The sequence below is a fragment of the Phoca vitulina genome, unplaced genomic scaffold, assembly GCF_004348235.1.
Source record: "Phoca vitulina isolate PV1807 unplaced genomic scaffold, GSC_HSeal_1.0 scaffold2, whole genome shotgun sequence".
NCBI lineage: Eukaryota > Metazoa > Chordata > Mammalia > Carnivora > Phocidae > Phoca > Phoca vitulina.
Window position 1 is genome coordinate 65568736 of NW_022589705.1, and position 21514 is coordinate 65590249.

At 40.7% G+C, this 21514-nt stretch overlaps 1 protein-coding gene across 4 annotated transcripts in view; it reads right to left on the minus strand.

Annotated features, from left to right (window-relative positions):
* MAST2 (microtubule associated serine/threonine kinase 2) overlaps positions 1-20253 on the minus strand; it is a 221440-nt gene extending 201187 nt beyond the window's left edge. For all 4 annotated transcript variants that reach the window (XM_032429999.1, XM_032429995.1, XM_032429988.1 and 1 more), the window contains exon 1: positions 19760-20253. In XM_032429999.1, coding sequence (XP_032285890.1) covers positions 19760-19954 — 195 coding nt within the window. In that variant the 5' untranslated portion in view covers positions 19955-20253. The remainder of the gene's footprint in view (positions 1-19759) is intronic.
* Between the last annotated feature and the right edge of the window lie 1261 nt (positions 20254-21514).

A 21514-nucleotide genomic window follows, 5' to 3' on the forward strand; every position in this document is an offset into this window, starting at 1 on the left:
ACGCTATAGGTCAAATGCCCTGGGGTTTTTTAACATATAAATTTTAAGGAAAAGGAAGACATAGAAGGAAAACTTACAGATTAAAAAAGATTTTACCATATCTAGATTTTTTAAATGGGGAAGACTAAATTGTACTGTTTTAGATGCAAACTTACAAGGAAATGCAAGGAAATTATTACTTTTTAAGTCAGGACACTGATTACTCTTAGAGGGAAGGTGGGGCTGTGATTGAAATGGGACAAAGGGAGAGGAATTTCTAGAGTGACTGGCAAAATTGTTTTTCCTAACTTGGTAGTGCAATGGTTTTAAGGGTGTTCATCTCATAATAATTCATTAAGCTATACATTTGTTTTGAATGCTTTTCTGTACTTGTTATATTTTACAATAAAAAGGCTAAAAAGAAAAAAGGAAAGGAAGAAGAAAAAAAATCACAAAACAAGTGGCCTGCTACAAAAGTTAAGGGAATATTCTGCTACACATAAAGTTAGAGCAGTGACAAAAAACAAGCACAATAAAAAACACAGAAACATTTAGTGAGATCCAATACAAACAAGAAATTCTAAATCTTGATTTAACAATGAAAACAACACAGCAAAATAGACACTTTTATCCTTATTTCATATTCAAACTTACTAAGCTACTGAGAGAATCCAAACCTAGTCCAAAGCATGCTTTTTCTCCATATTATATTTAAATGACATTAATAAAGAACTCATAACAATCAATAAGAAAAATAAAAAGAAACAGTCTAGGGGCGTCTGGGTGGCTCAGTCGTTAAGCGCCTGCCTTTGGCTCAGGTCATGATCCCAGGGTCCTGGGATCAAGCCCCGCATCGGGCTCCCTGCTCGGCGGGAAGCCTGCTTCTCCCTCTCCCACTCCCCCTGCTTGTGTTCCCTCTCTCGCTGTGTCTCTCTCTGTCAAATAAATAAATAAAATCTTTAAAAAAAAGAGTCTATAAGAAAAACAAGAAAGTATATGGATAAGGAAATCACAAGACAAAAAATCCAAATAATGGATATAAGGGAAAAATCCAAATAATAAATATAATTCACTAGCAATTAGGGAAATATATTTAAAACACTGACATGTCATCTGAACCTAACAAATTACAAAAAGTAATAACCTGATAACACCAAGAGTTGGCAAAGACATAGAGAAACATCACTGGCCAAAGTACAAATTGGTACAATCACTGTAGAAAGCAATTTGGCAATAATATGTATCTACAAGGAGATAGGTACAAGGATATTTACTGCCGCACTGTAACAGGGAAAATGAAAATGACATAAGGGTCCATTATTTTAAGAATGAATAAACTCATTTATTCAAAGGAATGTTATATAGCTTTTAAAAATTAATGAAACTGATTTAAATGTATTAACATAGATCAAGGTTGGCCAACTTCAGCTGCCAGGCCAAATCCTAACCATAGCCTATTTATGTTCAGCCAGAAAGTTAAAAATAGTTTTTACATTTGTAAATGGTTGGAAAACAAATCAAAGAACAATATTTCATTAAATATTCTCAATATGAAGAATATGAAAGCTATATGAAACTCCAATTTCAATGTCTATATATAAAGTTTCATAGGAACACAGTGCAGTTCACTCATTTACCTATAATAAAGATGCTATCATGCTACAACAGAAATGAGTAGTTATGAAAGAGACAGAATGACAAAGCCTAAAATATTTATTTTCTGGCCCTATACAGAAAAAGTTTGTTGATCCATGACATACATAATTCTCAAAAATAATATTGAGTGAAAAAAGTAAGAGTGAAAGGATATATACAATAACACATAATTTATATAAAATTTAAAAACAAATACTGCTACATCTTACTTATAAATATCATTAATAATGGATTTTTTTCCTCACTCGTGCAGCAATAAATACACACCACTTTCAGGACAGTGGTTTCCTCCTGGTGTGGGGCCTGGGAGGGAAGGGATGCTAATAGTAACTGTATTTACTTCTTTAAAATCTAAAACAGGGCGCCTGGCTGGCTCAGTCGATGGAGCATGCAACTCTTGATCTCAGGGTTGTGAGTTCGAGCTCCACATTATGTGGAGAGATTACTTAAAAATAAAATTAAAAATAAATAAATAAAAGTTAGGGGCTCCTGTAGCTCAGTTGGTTAAGTGTCTGCCTTGGGTTGTGATCCTGGGGTCCTGGGATTGGGCCAGGAGTTGGTCTCTCTGCTCAGCAGGGAGTCTGCTGCTTCTCCCTCTCCTTCTGCCCCTCCCCCCACTCATGCTCACTCTCTCAAATAAATAAATAAAATCTTTTTTTAAAAAAGTGAAAGACAGTCTACCAAAGGGGAGAAAACACCTGCAAATCATATATCTGATAAGAGTCTAGTATCCAGAATAAATATAGAAATCTTACATCTCAACAAACAACCGAATTTAAAAATGGGCAAAGAAAATGCATCAATAAAATAAAATAAATAAAAAATAAAAATAAATAAAATAAAAATGGGCAAAGAACCTGAATAAACATTTCTGTAACAAAGATATACAAATGGTCGACAAGCACATAAAAAGATGCTCAACATCATTAACCTATAGGGAGATGCAAATCAAAAAGCACAATTAGGGGCGCCTGGCTGGCTCAGTGAGAAGAGCATGAGACTCTTGATCTCAGAGTCATGAGTTTGAGCCCCACATTGGGTGTAGAAATTACATACATACATACATACATAAATACATAAGCAAGCACAATAAGGGGCACCTGGCTGGTTCAGTGGGTGGAACATGAGGTTCTTGATCTCAGAGTTGTAAGTTCGAGCCCGTGTTGGGTGTAGAGATTAATTAAAATCTTTAAAAAATAAAAAAAATTTAAATTTAAAAAATTTTAAAAAGCACAATGAGATATCACTTACATCCACAAGGATGGCTAAAATTTTTTAAAAATGGGAAAATAACAAGTGTTAGAAAGGTCATGGCCAAACTGGAACCCTTGTACATTGCTGGTGGCAATGTTAAAATGGTACTGCCACTGTGAAAAACACTTTGGCAATTTCTCATAAACTTAAAGATAAAACTACCATATGATCCAACAATTCCACTCCTGTCCATATAACAAAAAAACTGGAAAAATAGATATTCAAACAAAAACTTATACACACATGTTCACAGTAGCTTCATAGTAGTTCATCTCAATCACCAAAAGGTAGAAACAACCCAAATGTCCATCAATTGACGACAAACAAAATGTGGTGCATCCATACAATGAAATATACTCAGTCATAAAAAGAAATGAGGTCCTGATACATGCTACTATATGGCTAAATTGCAAAAACATTATGCTGAGTGAAAGAAGCCAGACATAAAAAGCCACATATTGTATGATTCCATTTATATGAAACGTCCAGAGTCCATAGCAACAGAAAATGGATTAGTAGTTGCCAAAGACTGGGGGGAGGAAGAAATAGGGAGTAACAAACTTAATAGGTAGAAGATTTCCTTCTGGGGTGATGAAAATGTTCTGGAATTAGGGGCACCTGGTGGCTCAGTCAGTTAAGCAGCTGCCTTTGGCTCAGGTCATGATCCCGGGGGTCCTGGGATCGAGCCCCTCATCAGGCTCCCTGCTCAGCTGGGAGCCTGCTTCTCCCTCCGCCCCCTGCTCATGCTCTCTCTCTATCTCAAATAAATAAATAAACTCTTTAAAAAAAAATGTCCTGGAATTAGATAGGGTAATGGTTCCACAACATTGAATGTACTAAATGTCACTAATTTTATGTTAAATGTACGTTACCGTAACTTAAAAAAGTCAAAGAATATGTGGAGGTGGGCTCTTTAGGGCCATGCTTCCTTCCAGGAGCGTATTAAAGTGAGAACAGCTGAAACTCAGTCACCCTTCTCTCTGGCATCTCTTTGGCTTCCTTTTGGCTTTTCTTCCCCATGGCCCACCGACAAAGTGAGAAAAGCCTGAGGATAGCTTTCACTAGCCACCAAGACTGAAGGAGTACGGGGGTTGCCAGTGACTAGTTCTGCCAGAGGCAGAGGAAAACAAGCTTTTCCAGATCTCCTAGATGTTCTTGGAAAAAGGCCTTTACTTGCAATCAAAATGGTTATTGCCCAAAACTCTGTGGACCTACAAGAAATGAAAGGAGACTACAGTCCTAGGCTGTCTATACCCAAAATAAGAGGATTTCTACATAGTTCTAGTTGAGGACTATATTGTGGTTTGAAGCCTGGAGCAGGGACTAGCTACTTGTTGACCAAACATGACCCACCTTCCTCTGGGGCACAACTAGTTATTTCCCAGCCCTTTAGCAGTTACACACGGCCCTGTGATTAAATTCTGGCAATGGAATATGGGTTGAAGTAATGAAGCCATTTCCACACCTGGCCCATCAAAACCTCCCACAAGATTTCCCCACTTGCTCCAGGTGACCTTGGAAGCAATGTGCAGAAAATGGTAGAGTCTAGATTCTTTTGAGTGTATCCGTTATAGCAACTAGTGTTCCTTAATATAAAAGACCACTAACATGAGAGCTACTAATAAAATGTCCCTTTCTCTTATTGGTCAAAAGCAGGACTCAGATGTTCCTGGGTCACCTGAACAAAACCATCTTGGTATCACACCTTTGAAATAGCTTACAGACGGGGCGCCTGGGTGGCTCAGTCGTTAAGCATCTGCCTTCAGCTCATGATCCCAGGGTCCTGGGATCGAGCCCCGCATCAGGCTCCCTGCTCAGCGGGGAGCCTGCTTCTCCCTCCCCCATTCCCTCTGCTTGTGTTCCCTCTCTCGCTGTGTCTCTCTCCGTCAAATAAATGAAATCTTTAAAAAAAAAAAAAGAAATAGCTTACAGACTTTTTTTTTTAAGATTTTATTTATTTATTTGACAGAGAGAGAGAGAGCACAAGTAGGCAGAGAGGCAGGCAGAGGGAGAGGGAGAAGCAGGCTCTCCAAGGAGCAGGGAGCCCGACGTGGGGCTCGATCCCAGGACTCTGGGATCATGACCTGAGCCGAAGGCAGCCGCTTAACCGACTGAGCCACCCAGGCGCCCCAGCTTACGGACTTTTTAAAATTTAATACCAACTATTTCTACTCTCTGCTTTTTAAAACATTCCTGAGTTGTGCAAATTAGTAGGCCTGACAAGTCTATATTACTTCTGCTTTACTGAAATATAGGCAGAGAAACTATGTGACTTGTTTATCTCCAACATATTAAGGGTTAAAGAATTTGTGCATCTGCTACTCAGGTTCACCCTTAGGAAGTACTGTTACATTAAAGTTGGTACAGCTAAATGATATCACAGAACTTTTAAATGTGGTTGGTTATGTTGGCCTGAATTTGTTCTTAATTACATTAAAACCTAGGGAGACTATACTATCTCCTAAGCCAGTTTCTTAATAAAGAAATTGGGGCGCCTGGGTGGCTCAGTCGTTGGGCGTCTGCCTTCGGCTCAGGTCATGATCCCAGGGTCCTGGGATCGAGCCCCGCATCGGGCTCCCTGCTCAGCGTGAAGCGTGCTTTTCCCTCTCCCACTCCCCCTGCTTGTGTTCCTGCTGTCGCTATCCCTCTCTGTGTCAAATAAATAAACTTAAATAAATAAATAAATAAATAAATAAATAAATTCATAAAAGGTTCCCTAAAGGGAAAAATGCACAAATTAAAGCCTCCTTTACAAGCTGAACAAAGTAAAAGAATAGTTCAATACAAACAACAAATCAAAGGTCAAGACACATCTTTTTCTATTATCTTTCTTTCTAAAACCAGATGAGAACACTAAAAAAAAGAATTCTATATTCACACATTCTGTGCCTGTACCTTAAAAATATAGTGATAGCTTCTTGATCTCAGGCTTTCAACAAGTGTTTTATGTGGATTTATGCAGATTAACTGATTAAATCCTCACAATAACCCTATAAAATAGGTAATAATATCATGTTACATATATGGGATAATTAAGGCTTGGAGAACTTAAGTAACTTGTCTCAGGTCACAGAGCTGGGATCTGAAGTCAGAAAATGACTCAATCTTAATCATTACAAATTCATGGGACACCTGGGTGGCTCAGTCGGTTAAGCAGCTGCCTTTGGCTTGGGTCATGATCCCGGGATCCAGGGATCGAGTCCTGCATCAGGCTCCTTGCTCAGCGGGGAGCCTGCTTCTCTCTCTGCCCGCCACTCCCCTTGCTTGTGCTCGCTCACTCTGACAAATAAATAAACAAAATCTTAAAAGAAAAAAACCATCATTACAAATTCACTCAGAAATATTTATTAAGTACCTTCTATATACAATTCTAGAAGCTAGAGATATAGCAGTGAGAAAAACAGACCCAAATTCCTGCCCTCAGGAACCATATATTTTAATGTGGAAGAATGATAATAAACAACAAGTATCTGACAGTACCAGGTGAATAAAAGACATGAATAAAAAGAAGGAAAGGGAATGACTAAGTGTTACTTTAAAAAGGCTAGTCAAGAAAGGGTTCTATGAGGTGATATGTGAACAGCAAACTGAATGAACTATAGCCAATATATAGATACATCTGTAAAAAGAACATCTCAGGTAAAGAAAACTACCAAGTGTAGAATTCTTCAAATAATAATTTTTAAAGCATTAAGCATGCTTAATATATTCAGAGACCATCAAAGCAGCCAGTATGACTACTAGCTCAGTGAACGAGAGGAAGACTGGAAGGAAATTAGAGAAGGCCAAGAGGCAAATCATGTAGAATCTTATAGAACAAAGTAAGCTTTCCATTGTGACAGAAAGCCACCATAGGGTTTTGAATTAGGGGGTGACAAACTCTGATTTAAGCTTTAACAGGACGATACCAATCTTTCTGTGTATAAAATATCACTGGGTGGGGAGAAGTAAGAATATAATCAGACCAGTTAGGAGACTTTTACAGTAATCCAGATGAATGATGATAGAGGCTAAGATTAGGGTAGCAACAGAGCTAGTGGGGAAAAGTCTCGTGCAATTTGAAGGTAGCACCAACCAGACCTGATGAACTGAATGTGGAATATGAAGTTAAGAAAAGAATCAAAGACAACTTCCAAGTTCTGATCTGAGTAAATGAGAGAATGGTAGTGCCATTTATTGACATGGGAAAGACTGGAAAGAAGCAGAATGGGAGGAAAAAATCAAGAATTCAGTTTTATACACATTAAGTTTGAGATCTATTGACTATCCAAATGAAAATAGACATAGGCACAGAAAACTGAAATTAAGAGTCTAGAACTCAAAAGAAAGGTCATGATTAGATAAATAAATGTGGGAACCATCAGCACACAGATGGAATTTTAAGCAGTACAATCTGATGAGATCATATCAGAAAGGAGAATAGACTGTAAAAGCAGACTGAACCCTCTGAACCACCACTGAGATAGGGAAAAAAACAAGAGAGCAAGGTCCCAGAAGCCAAATGACAGAGTGATCAACAATGTCAAATGCAACAGGTTGAGTGAGATGAAGACTGCAAACTGGCCACTGGGTTTAGCCATGATGACCCTGACATAAATATTTCAGTGGGATGATGGAGACAAAAGCCTGACTGGAGTGGGTTCAAGAAAGAATGAGGAGAGAGGAAATGAAAGCAAAAATACAGACAATTCTTCGAGTAGTTATAAAGAGGAGCACTCTCCTACTTGTGGTCAATTATTTCATATGACTTGCTCTTTTGCCTGAATTACTGCAAGAGCCTCCTAACTGGTTTCTCTGCTTCCACATACCCATTCAGTCCCAGTAGTGTAGCCAATAGACTGGATTAAAATGAATGTTAGTTCACATGATTCCTCTACTCAGAACTCTCCAATGGCTTCCTATCTCATTCAGTGTAAAAGCTGAAATCCTTACAACTGCCTACAAGACCCTTCACGAACTACAACTCTCCACAATCCAGTGCTCCTCTCTCCACCTTTCCCCTCTGAGCTCATCTACTACTCATCCTCTTACTCACTGCACTCCAGCCACACCAGCCTCCTGCTGTTCCTCAAATACAAATTTTAGAAGCAGAGGCATGCTTCTAGCCCAGGGTACTTCCTATTCCCTCTACCAAGTATGCCCTTCCCCAGATACTCTAAATGCCTCTGTCTCTTACATCCTTCAGGTCTTTACTCAAATATCCCATTCCAAAGGGATGCCTTTCCTGATGCTATTTAAAACCATAACCCCTCAACAAAGTGAATTTAGAGGGAACATACCTTAACATAATAAAGGCCATTTATGAAAAACCCATAGCTAACATCATACTCAATGGTAGAAAAAACTGAAAGCATTTCCTTTAAGATCAGGAACAAGACAAACATGTCCACCCTCACCACTTTTATTTAACATAGTACTGGAAGTCCTACCTGCAGCAATCAGACAAGAAAAAGAAATAAAATGCATCCAAATGGTAAGGAAGAAGTAAAACTGCTACTATTTGCAGATGACATGATACTGTATATAGAAAACTTCACCAAAAAACTATTAGAACTAATAAATGAATTCAGTAAAGATACAAAATTCATATACAGATATCAGTTGCATTTCTATACACTAATAACAAAGTAGCAGAAAGAGAAACTAAGAAAACAATCCCATTTATAATTGTACCAAAAAGAATAAAATACCTAGAAATAAATTTAACCAAGGAAGTGAAAGATCTATACTCTGAAAACTTACATATAAGACACTGATGAAAGAAACCGAAGACAACACAAACAAATGGAAAGATACATTATGCTCATGGATTGGAAGAATTTATATTGTTAAAATACCCATGCTATCCCTATCAAAATACCAACAGCATTTTTCATGAAACTAAAACAAATATTCCTAAAATTCATATAGAATCAGAAAAGACCCCAAATAACTAAAGCAGTCTTAAGAAAGAAGAACAAAGGGGCGCCTGGGGGGCTCAGTCGGTTAAGCAGCTGTCTTTGGCTCAGGTCGAGCGCTACGTCGGGCTCCCTGCTCAGCAGAGAGCCTGCTTCTCTCTCTCCCTCTGCCTGCCTCTCTGCCTACTTATGCTATCTCTGTCAAATAAATAAATAAATAAAATCTGAAAGAAAGAAAGAAGAACAAAGCTGGAAGTACCACAATGCCAAATTTCAAGGTATACTACAAAACTACAGTAATCAAAACAGTGTGGTACTGGCACATACATCAGTGGAACAGAGTAGAGAGTCCAGAAATAAACCCATGCTTCTATGGTCAATTAATCTAAGACAAAGGAGACAAGAATATACAACAGGGAAAAGATAGTATTTTCAATAAATGGTGCCGGGAAAACTAGACAGCCACATGCAAAAGAATAAACTGGACCACTTTCTTACACCACACAAAAAATAAACTCAAAATGGATTAAAGGCCTAACTGTGAGACCTGAAATCATAAAGTCCCTAAAAGAAAACACAGGCAGTAATAGTCTCTTGGGCATTTGCCTTAGTAATATATTTATGGATAGGTCTCCTCAGGCAAAGGAAACAAAAGCAAAAATAAACTTTTGTGGCTACACCAAAATAAAAAGCTTTTGTACAGTAAAGGAAACTACCAACAAAACAAAAAGGCAACCTACTAAATGGGAGAGGATATTTGCAAATTATGTACCTGATAAAGGGTTAATATCCAAACTACATAAAGAACTTACACAACACCAAAAAAACCCCAAGCAATCTGATTAAGAAATAGGCAGATGGGGTGCCTGGCTGGCTCAATACTGGAGCATACAACTCCTGATCTTGGGGTCGTGAGTTCAAGCCCCACACTGGGTGTAGAGATTACCTAAAAAAAAAAAATGGGCAAAGAACTTGAATAGGCATTTTTCCAAATTAGACATACAGATGACCAACAGACACATGAGAAGATGCTCAACATCACTAATCATCAGGGAAATGCATATCAAAACCACAATGAGATATCAACTTACACCAATAAAAATGGCTAGTATCATAAAAGACAAGAAATAACAATTTTTGGCAAGGATGTAGAGAAAAGGGAACCTTCATGCATTGTTAATGGGAATGTAAATTGGTACAACCACTGTAGGAAACAACATGGAGGTTCCTCAAAAAATTAAAAATAGAAATACCATATGATTCAGTAATTCCACTACTGGGTATTTATCCGAAGAAACTGAAAACACCAATTTGAAAAGCTATACGCACCCCTATGTTTACTGCAGCGCTATTTACAATAGCCAAGATATAAAAGCAACCCAAGTGTCCATCAATAGATGAATGGATAAAGAACATGCGGGGTGTATATATATATAAATTTAACTGACTACACCACCCAGGCACCCCAAAACAGACTCTTAAATACAGAGAACAAATTAGTGGTTGCCAGAGGGGAGGTAGGTGAGGGGGAATGGGTGAAATAGGTAAAGGGGATTAAGAGGTACAAACTTCCAAGTTATAAAATAAGTCATGGAAATGAAAAATACAGCATATAGTCAATAACATTATAATAATGTCATATGGTGACAGATGGTATAAATAATTTTTAAAATAAAAATAGGGGCACCTGGTTGGCTCAGTCAGTTAAGCAGCTGGCTCTTGATTTCGGCTCAGGTCATGACCTCAGGGTACTGGGATCGAGCCCCGAGTCAGGCTCCACGCTCAGTGGGGAGTCTGCTTCAGGATTATCTCTCTCCCTCTGCCTCTCCTCCCACTCGCTTGCACACTCTCTCTCTCTCAAATAAATAAATAAATCTTTTAAAAAATAAAATAAAAATAAATAAAACCAGGGACAACTGGGTGGCTCAGTCAGTTAAGCATCCAACTCTTGATTTCAGCCCAAGTATGATCTCAGGGTCATGAGACTGAGCCACATTGGGCTCTGCGCTGGGCATGGAGCCTGCTTAAGATTCTTTCTCTCCCTTTCCATCTGCCTCTCCCCCACTCTCTCATGTGTACTCTCTCTCTAAAAAAATTAAATAAATAAAACCATAACCCCCCAACATTCTTTATCCCCCTTCCCTACTTTATTGTTTCATAGTATTTATCTCCATACAACATACTACATATTTTACTTTATTATCTGATATTCCCTCTACTATCACTTCTTGGCCTTTTGGCTAAGATCAAGTGTAACATTCCCTCTACTAGAATAGAAACTTTGTGAAAGCAGGGTTTGTGGTCTGCCTTTCTCACTGCTGTAATCCAAGAGTACTCAAAACAAACAAAAAGTTGTTGAATCAAAGAATGAATGAAAGGGGCGCCTGGGTGGCTCAGTGGTTAAGTTTCTGCCTTCGGTTCAGGTCATGATCTCAGGGTCCTGGGATCCAGTCCCATGTCGGGCTCCCTGCTCAGTGGGAATCTGATTCTCCTTCTCCCTCTGCCCCACCCCTCCCCTCCTTGTGCTCTCTCCCTCTCAAATAAATAAATAAAATATTTAAAAAAAAAAATGAATGAATGAATGAATGAAGCAGTGTAAGATTAATAATGTTTTTTTAGAATGGAAAATATTATAGCCAGCTTTGTATATTGATGAGAACAGAACATACAGAGCATGCAACAGAAAAGAAAAAATAATGATTCAGGAGTATGAAGGAATAATTTCAAGAATAAAACTCTTAATTGATGTAGAGGTTGGACTTCATAGGAGTAGGAAGAGATTATCCACAGCAATAGGAGAAAAGGCATAAAATGTAGGTACAGATAGAGGTAGGCTGGGTGATTTATAATGGAAGCTTGTGGAAGTTCTCTTCTGATTATCTTTTTTCCCCCTTAAATAGGAAACAAGGACATCAGCTGACAGTAAAGAGGACAAAGAGAGTGTTGTAGGTTTGAGGAGAAAAATTAAACTATCATTTAAGAGTCAAAGGACTAGGGGCACCTGGGTGGCTCAGCTGGTTAAGCGGCCAACTCTTGATTTGGTCTCAGATCATGATCTCATTGGTTGTGGGACTGAGCCCTGAGTGGGGCTCCCTGGTTGGCAGGGAGTCTGCTTGAAGATTCTTTCCCTCTGCCCCTCCCCCCACTCACACTCTCTAAAATAAGTAAATAAATCTTAAAAAAAAAAAAAAAGAGAGTGAATGGACTAGGGAAGGGGCACCTGGGTGGCTTAGCCAGTTAAAGCGTCCAACTCTTGATTTCAGCTCAGGTCATGATCTCAGGGTTGTGACATCAGCCCCAAATTGCATCAGCTCGGTGCTGGGTGTGGAGCCTGCTTAAGAGTCTCTCTCAGGGCGCCTGGGTGGCTCAGTCGTTAAGCGTCTGCCTTCCGCTCAGGTCATGATCCCAGGGTCCTGGGATCGAGCCCCCATCGGGCTCCCTGCTCCGTGGGAAGCCTGCTTCTCCCTCTCCCACTCCCCCTGCTTGTGTTCCCTCTCTCGCTGTGTCTCTCTCTGTCAAATAAATAAATAAAAATTTTAAGAAAAAAAGAGTCTCTCTCCCTCTGCCCCTCCCCACCCCTCTAAAAAAAAAAAAAGAAAAAAGAAAAACAGTGACTGGACTGAGGAAATGTGATAGGACTGAGTGGCAGTCCTGATAGACTCTTTGAGGTTCCTGATCACAAACTAAGATGTCAATATAGTCATTTTTTCTCCAGCCACATTCAGTTGCTTAAACACAGGTGCAGAATAGGCAGAGTTGGTGTAATGATGGCTGGAATTTAGTCAAGTCTCAGAGTTGGTACAATGAACAATTCTTGAAGAGGAAATTCTAAAACGAGTTTGAAATACAAAAATAGAGGATGATGTGAATGTCACAGTGTAGCAAGCTCAAAACTAAGATTTTAGAGATGGAACAATTACTGGTATAAGATGAAAAATCCCTAATGAACATGGAAGTAGAAGGTTCAGGTTGATGTCAGTTTTTCCCATCAATTATTTACTATATATCCACTGTGTACATGGCTGTAGTACAGAGAAAAGGAAAGAATCTTTGGGAGTTAACAAAGAGGTTCAAAACTAAAACAAAAGGTTGCCAACTATGTCTCACTAACAATGTATTTTGTGGAAACCCTTACTCCCAATAATGTCTAGCCTCTACTCTCCCTTGAGGACTTTTTCTTCTTCCCCAAGGCTAAGCCTTGATCCAACAAACCCAGTTTTCAAACTCCTTTGGAACCCCAAGTATGTATATTAATGATGAAAAACAATTAACACCTGCTGATGAAAAGTAATAATTCCAAGGTACCATAGGGATTTCATCAAGAAAAGACAAAGTGAGCTGACAAATTTAACAGAGAGTCATGGCAGCTAACACCAGCAATGAAGTAAATATCCTGATTGCAATATTTAGCCGCCTCTGATACTCATGCCTGTAGGTCACCATCAGTAACTGGGGTGGAAAAGCCTTTAGGTTGATCTTTAGGCTAAGAGGCACCCAGTAGAACAAAGACAGGAAAATCAGGGAACACTGTCCCACCTGCTTCAACCGTCCCAGGCTCTCTACCCCTACTACCTTTGATGAAATCAAATCTTCCAAAGCTAACAGGTTTTTAGGACCTGGCCTCTACCCATGTTACTTGTGGATAAGACTGGAAGGAGGGCTAATAAACTTTCTACACTGAAAACTCAGAAGAATTCTCCAATGTCCATGTCTCAATCACCATGTCCAACATTCTATCCCCCACACAGTTACCAAAGTAATCCAGCTAAAACACAAGTAAGACCATCCTGCTCCTATACTTATTACCCTTTTACATAGTACTAAAGACCTTCTACAATCCAGGCTCCTTCAGTCTCTTAACTCACCATCTATGCTTTAAACTTTAAGCTCCAGCAATACCAAACTGATTTTAGTTCCCTATACACTATATGCAGCTTCCCCTCTACTTTCTTTTCTATGATTTTGCCAATGTACTAACATTATAGTGCAGAGGAAAGAGATGGTGCAGGGGTGCCTGGGTGGCTCAGTCAGTTAATAATCTGCCTTTGGGGACACCTGGGTGGCTCAGTCGGTTAAGCGTCTGCCTTCGGCTCAGGTCATGATCCCAGGGTCCTAGGATCGAGTCCCGCATCGGGCTCTCTGCTCCGCAGGGAGCCTGCTTCTCCCTCTGCCTCTGTCTCTCATGAATAAATAAATAAAATAAAATAAAATAATCTGCCTTTGGCTCAGGTCATGATCCCAGGGTTCTGGGATCGAGCCCCAAGTCAGGCTCCCTGCTCAGCGGGAAGTCTGTTTCTCCCTTAACTTCTCCGTGTGCTCTCTCTCTCAAATAAATAAATAAATCTTTTAAAATAAAAAAAGAAAGAAAGAAAGAGATGGTGCTGATTTCCATGAAAATAATTTTGAAAATTTCTCAATGATGCTGAGGGAATTCTAGGAACCAAAATTAAACTCCATCTTCCTCCATCCTCAAAAATGTCTCATTTCCTTTAGTTGGCTATTTCTATCATACTATCATTATTACTCAAATCACCCAAATTCAAAATATTTGAATCATTTTCTATTCATCAATAAATAATTACTTAGCACCTACTGCGAGCAAAGGCCTTGACTATGCATTACAGCAGAAAAAATGATGATCTAGTTCCTATCCTTAATCATTTACAACTTAAAAGCAGAAATGAAATAATACAAAATGAATACAGAAGGATAAAAGTGCTAAAACACTGATTCATTCATCTGCTCATTGAGCAAATATTTATTCAGAACCTACTATATACCATGTAATGGGCAAAACAATGTATTATAGAAACAAAGTGAGATAAGAATTAGTATTTATTAAGTACCTATCTACAGTGCTTTCTAATCATTTTTTCCTTTAATCTCCTAGAACCCTAGCTTTCACTTTCTGAATCACAGAATTTTGAGAACTGAAATTTCAGATTTGAAGATTTATTAAGCACAATCAAAGATCCTCTTAGGAGGATCTCACATGGAAAACAACTTCAAAGAACAGTTTCTGTGGTATTTGAGTTAGGCCTGGAAGCTTGAACAGAATTTTAATGGGAAGAAGCAAAGAACAAACAGTTTTTCAGATGGACAATTAATTACAAAAGTATATGAAAGTGCCCCTCAGTAAACAAATATTTACTGACTGCCCGTTACCATACCAGTTAAAACACTAAGGGGATACAATGATGAATAAGAGTCTCGGGACACCTGGGTGGCTCAGTCAGTTAGGCATCTGCCTTCGGCTCAGGTCATAACCCCAGGGTCCTGGGCTTCAGCCCTGCATCAGGCTCCTTGCTCAGCGGGGAGCCTGCTTCTCCCTCTCCCTCTGCCTGCCGCTCCCCCCTGCTTGTGCTCTCTCTCTCTGACAAATAAATACAATCTTAAAAAAAAAAAAAAAGAGTAAGACAGTCTCTGAGGAGTTTCTTCTCTAAAGAGACACTGACAACCAATTAGCATATTCATTGAGCAAGTATCTGTTTGAAGCACTACCACATACTTATGTTTCTAATAATTACTCAGACTAATAACTATGTTTCAAATACCATAGTGGGCCTTAGTTGTAGGACAGTAAATGAAACAGTCTGGGCCTCAGAGAATTTATAAAGCAAAGTCTTGGGAACCTAGAGAAGGGGCATCTAACTCCAATTCTTCTAATAAACAGTGTAAGTATCAAGTAGACCTTAAATGCCAAGATCTCCAGACTTTTCTATAGATAATAAGCTAATGAAGGTTTCTGAAGATAAATGAAATAAGGGGCGCTGGGGTGGCTCAAGAGGTTAGGCGTCTGCCTTCAGCTCAGGTCATGATCTCAGGGTCCTAGGATCCAGCCCCAAGCCCCACTGAGCGGGAAGTCTGCCTCTTCCTCTCCCTCTGCCCCTCTGCCCCCCACCCCCACTCGTACATGTGTGCTCTCTCAAATAAATAAAATCTTAAAAAAAAGAAATGAAATGATCATTTAACAAATATTTATCTACTACTGGAACTCGGGTAGGCAGTGAGTTATAATCTTTTTTTTTCTTTACTAGAATGCAGAATAAACTAGAGGTTAAAAGACTAAAAGCAGAGTAAACACAGTTAAGGTATTACAACAACCAAGATGAATTTATAAATGCTGAATTAGGGTGATGACTGTGAGAATAAAGATTTGAAAGGTGTCATGAAGGTAGAATCAGCAAAAACCTGGATAAGGGGGTCAAGGGAAAGGGGACGTCAAAGACCATGGATACAACTTCAATTTGGATGACAAGAAAAAGGAAAGACAGGGAAAAGCACATTTCAAAGGAGAAATAATGGATTCTGTTTTAAGGATATAGCAAGCCACTGATCTAGAGATCCAAATCCTGCATCCTGTTCAGAACTTATTCATAAATACCAGCATATTATAAAGTATAACAAGCATTACTCCATGTCATGAGAAAAAGAGAACAAAGTCACCTGTGAGAATTCGATGCTTATTGATTAGCTAAGCTTACTCCATGAATGAATGGAATCCATCCAGCTTCATAACACACACATGAAATCTTTATCTTTTCAAAATCAAATAATTACAAGACTTTAAGGACACTATCAAATTATAAAAATCACATTATTATGATCACGAATGCTGAGTCTATAGTGGAAACATTAAGCACAAAAATGGAAATGTAGAGCTAAGGAAAGAGGTCAAGCCTGGAACTCAGATCACTCTACAAGGAGGTTCTGTGACACAAGGCCATGAATAAAAGACCAGAGACCCTGTTCCACAACCTACGTACTTGCCACAAATAGGCTAGACCTGCTAAAAAACAGTACAATAAAGGAGAGATCTAACGACAGAGGACATATCCTCAAGAAACATTTAGAAAAAAAGAAAACAAAAAAGACACACAGGAAGCAGTCAGAGAAATAGGACTGTAATGGACATTATGACAAAAGAAATGAAAATATCAAGAAGGAACACATGGGCAACAGTGACAAATAGTTCAAAGAAGTCAGAGAATGAGGAATGGGGTAAAGACTAACAAATTTAGTCATTTAAAATTTCCTAACTGCTACATATCTCTCTGCATAATTCTTTCATAATGAAAACTTCACACAAGTACCCTGCATTATTTTTTTATTTGAAAAATAAGTTTTAGCATCCATCGTGGACATTCACACAATGGAAAACTACACAGCAATGAAAAAGAACTATTTCAACAAGCAATAATATAGATGAATCTCACAGACATGATTTAATGAAAGAATCTAGTCAGACGAGTACAAACTGTATGATTCCATTTATATGAAGTTCAAGAAAAGGCAAAACTAATCCATGGTGATGGAGCCTGGGAAAGTGGTTACCTTTGGGGAAGGGTAATAACTAGGAGGAAATACAAAGAGGCATTGTAGGGTACTGGAAATGTTCTACATGTTGATCTGAATAGTGGTCACATGGGTGTAGTCATTCTATAAAAATTCATGGGCTGAATGAACCTCCTACTTATGCACCGTATTTAAGTCACACCTCAATAAAAAAAAGTAAATAACATACAAAGTAAAAAAACATATAAAATTATTGGTGACCTTGAAGACAATAGTTTTGGAATAGTTTAAGGGTAGAAGTCAAACTGTAAGGGGGGCCTGGCTGGCTCAGTTGGAAGAGCATGCAACTCTTGATCTCAGGGTCATGGGTTGGAGCCTCATGTTGGGTGTAGAGATTACTTAAATAAACAAACGTAAAAAAAAAGAAAAAAGTCACGGGAGCCTGGGTGGCTCAGTTGGGCATCTGCCTTCGGCTCAGGTCATGATCCCAGGGTCCTGGGATCAAGCCCCACATCGGGCTCCTCACTCGTGGGGAGCCTGCTTCTCCCTCTCCCTCTGCCTTCTACTCTGCCCACCTGTGCTCTCTCTCTCTGTCAAATAAATAAATAAAATCTTAAAAAAAAAGAAGAAAAAGAAAAAAGTCAAACTGTAGGGGCGCCTGGGTGGCTCAGTCATTAAGCGTCTGCCTTCGGCTCAGGTCATGATCCCAGAGTCCTGGATTCGAGCCCCACATCGGGCTCCCTGCTCAGCGGGAAGCCTGCTTCTCCCTCTCCCACTCCCCCTGCTTGTGTTTCCTCTCTCCGGTGTCTCTCTCTGTCAAATAAATTTTAAAAATCTTTAAAAAAAAAAAATAGAAGTCAAACTGTAATATGAGGAATGTATACAGGTGAGTAAGCTGAGACACTGAATACAAACTCATTTTCCAAGAAGGTTGCTAATGAAGCAAAGAAGAGATAACAAAGTAACTTAGGTGGGTTACACAATTCAGAGTATTTGTGTTGTTTTGTTTTTATTTGAGGTACAGGACAAAAAGAAAATAATATACCTAACAAAGGCCTACATCAGATGAGAGGGGATGAAATCAAGGATGTAAGTACAGGGATAAACCTCGAAAAGGAGGATGAATACTACTTTCTCTAGAATTGAAGCAAAGGATGAGTGAATACAGAAATTCTGAGATAGAGGGGCACCTGACTGGCTAAGTTGGTAGAACATGTGACTCCTGATCTAGGGGTTGTGAGTTCAAGTTCCACATTGGGCGGAGAGCTTGTTTGCTTGCTAAATAAATAAATAAAATAACTGTGAGATAGAGAAGAAGAGAAAATAAAGTAACCTTGAACTCTTTAGTGAAGCATGCAATAAGGTCAGTTGAATCAAGTGAACTGAGTCAGGAAAGGATCAGAGCTTTAAGTACATTTTAATTCAAATAGGTACTGCAGAGAATATAAAAATATATAAAATATATATTTTTCTTTTTTTTTAATATAAAAAAAAGGAAATTACAGCCAGGGACAACACTCAATGGCCTGAAAGCAAGGGCAGAGATAGCAGATGATGCAGTCTACTCAGAGCTGGATGCAGAATAAAAGGTGAAAGAATAAAAGAAAAAAATCCAAGTGCTAGTATGTGCGTCACTGAAACTATATAATGAAGAATGATGTCTAAGTAAAATACTGATTTAAGTGATGGGAAAGAGGTAGGTCTAATAAAGGTCTTGAAAAAGTCAAGGATGAAGTTACTAGGGTCTCAAGTAGGGCTGTGCAAAAGGAAAGTTGTCACTAGAGTTCATTACTACAGAATATTTTTCTGCAAATCCCACAAGGTCAGGACCACATTCTCCTTTCACCACACTTCCTACAGCTACTAGTGGCAACTTCTCCTCCCTGATAAAACTGACCTTTATCCCCTATTTCTAAGTACACCTATGCTTGATGAATGAATTATACAAACACATCCTGTCCATTCAGAAACTCCATGAGTACTTTTACACTGCTTTCTAGCTCTGTTTTCCCATGAAGATGTTTTCAGTGGTAAACTCCTAGAAGACAGATCCTATCCCTATAAATTCTCTGTTCACAGCGCTGGATTTGGAATTGCACATATGCAGGTGTTTTAAAAAGTGCTTTCTCATGAAATAGATCGTTACCGAAGAGACTCTTCAAGATTTGAACACATTCCTACAAGACTATATAATCATGACCAAATCAGAGAATGCTTAGAAATGACATCCGTTTTTATAACTGTCAAGACAACCTCTAGGAAACAGGATAACATTTACTATTGCATATTGATTTTCCCTACTTTACACTATTTAGCCCTCTGGCTAAGTCCTCAGTCTCCCTTTAGTAAGCCTATTCTTTGCAGTTCATTTACTCCCAGGCTACATTCCAGCGTCCCTTCTTCACATCCAGAATCCCTGACTACAAACGCCCACAGGACCACTTTTCCAAACCCCTATTCCCCCATTTCCCATTCAACCCCAGGCCATGACTTCCATTTCTCCACTCCCCATTTTTCTGCCTCTCCAGACCTTCCTTTCCTCCTGCCGAACTACACAATCCCCACCCCTCAAATGCCCTAGCCCAAGTCTTCCCGCCTGAGATCCCCCTCCCCCACTGTTCCCATTCAGGCTCCCGCTCCCCATCCTTTCCCTCCCGGACGCCGGCTAGCCCCCGTACCTGCTCCTTGACCTCGGGCCCCGAGGCCCCGGTCCGCTCCTCCAGTAGCTGCCTCCCGGGAGGCGCTCGCCGGCGCGGCGGCAAGGGCTGGGGCTGGGGCAGCTCCACCGCCCGCTGAGCCCCATCCTCCCGGCGGCCGGCCGCCGGCGCCGGTGGCGGCGGCCGCGGTCGGTCGCGGCAGCGGCTCCGCTTCATATCTGTGGCTGGGCCCCGCGGGCGTCAGCACCGCGACTGTCCCGGCCCCGCACGGCCCCGGGCCGCAGCGCTGCCGCGCCAACCACCGCCCGCGGCCACCATGGCCGGGCGGGCGCCCGAAGCCACCGACCCCAGCTCGCAGCTCCTCCGCGTTTTCTGGGACCTCAAGCGCCGCGACCTCCCCGGCGCTCCTTAGTGAGGCGGCAACATCCCCACCGCCTCGTCTTCTCCCACCCGGCACACGCTCGGCCGGCCACCCGCCGCCGCCACCGCCGCCGGCTCTACAGCCAGCAGCCAGCCGGCCCGCCCGCCTCTGGCCCGGCCCCGCCCCTGCCCTCCCCGCCTGGCGCGCGCGCGCGCACGGGGAGCCCGCCCGCCACCTCTGGCCGCGCGCGGCCTCCCGCGCACGCGCCAGCGAACGGTCGCGAGAGACCCGCCCGTGGCCTCCCAGCGCTGCGGGTAGAGCGGAAGGGGGCGGGGCTCTTGGCACGGCTGCTGCGGCTGAGGGCGCTCATTGATTCTTTCATTCATCCATTCATGAAATTGTGTGCCCCGCCAAGCGGAACGCTAGGGATCTGAAAATGAATTAGAACTGATTAGTGTCTTCAAGGATCTAGGGGAAGAAGGACCGGGAACAAGAAGGAGACAAAATATACAATTAATTAATGGAATACTAATGTATGCCTTTTTATTGAGCACTCACCAACTGTCTTCACATCACATTTTGGATGCAGGTCTGCTCATTCTCGTGTTACAAATAAGAAGACCAAGATGAAGGGACATGCACCAGATCACTCAGCAAATCAGTGACCAAACTAGACAGCAAAATTCTTGCTTTTTGTCCCTTTCCACTGTTTCCTGCTGCTTCCAGAAAGTAAGACAGGCTATGGAAAGTCCTATAAACGAGGAAGAAATGATGGATTGCTTCTGGGAGGAAGGAGAGGACAAAAAGGATTGTTCTGGAACAATCCTTTTGATTCCCTACTGACAGTGAAGTCATGTTATAGCCCAGTCCAGCCTGGCCACAGCCAGTCCAGCTGTGGCCTCGGCAGCCCTGCCTGCACGTCCAGTGACTCATCTTCACAGCAACGTGGCTGTAGCTCAGCCCCGTCTGGCCTTCTCCTTCTGGCTTCAGCTGGTCTGCCACAACGTTGTATTTTTCCTCTTTTGTCTTGAACACAGTTCTCTCCCAGAAACCTTTCCTGAAAGCCTCACCCATTTTTCCCAGGCCTCCTCCCTGAACCCTTTTTGAGAAGTAATAATAGCCAGCATTATAGAGTGCCTACTGGAAACCAGACACTTGCATTCAATTCATACATACACAAACAAGAGTTAAGTTATATTATTTCCAGTTTATAGTTGAGGAAACTGAGGCTCTAGTTGCATAACATGCTCAATATGACATAGTTAATAAATGCAAAGCCAGAACTCAAACCAAGGTCTGTCAGATACCAGACCCTATACACACAACCAAGTATACAGCCTATCACCAGTCTGCTCCTGTATTCCCTGTTTCAGTTCCTCACCACCATCCAACCATTTGCCTCAACCAGAAATTTG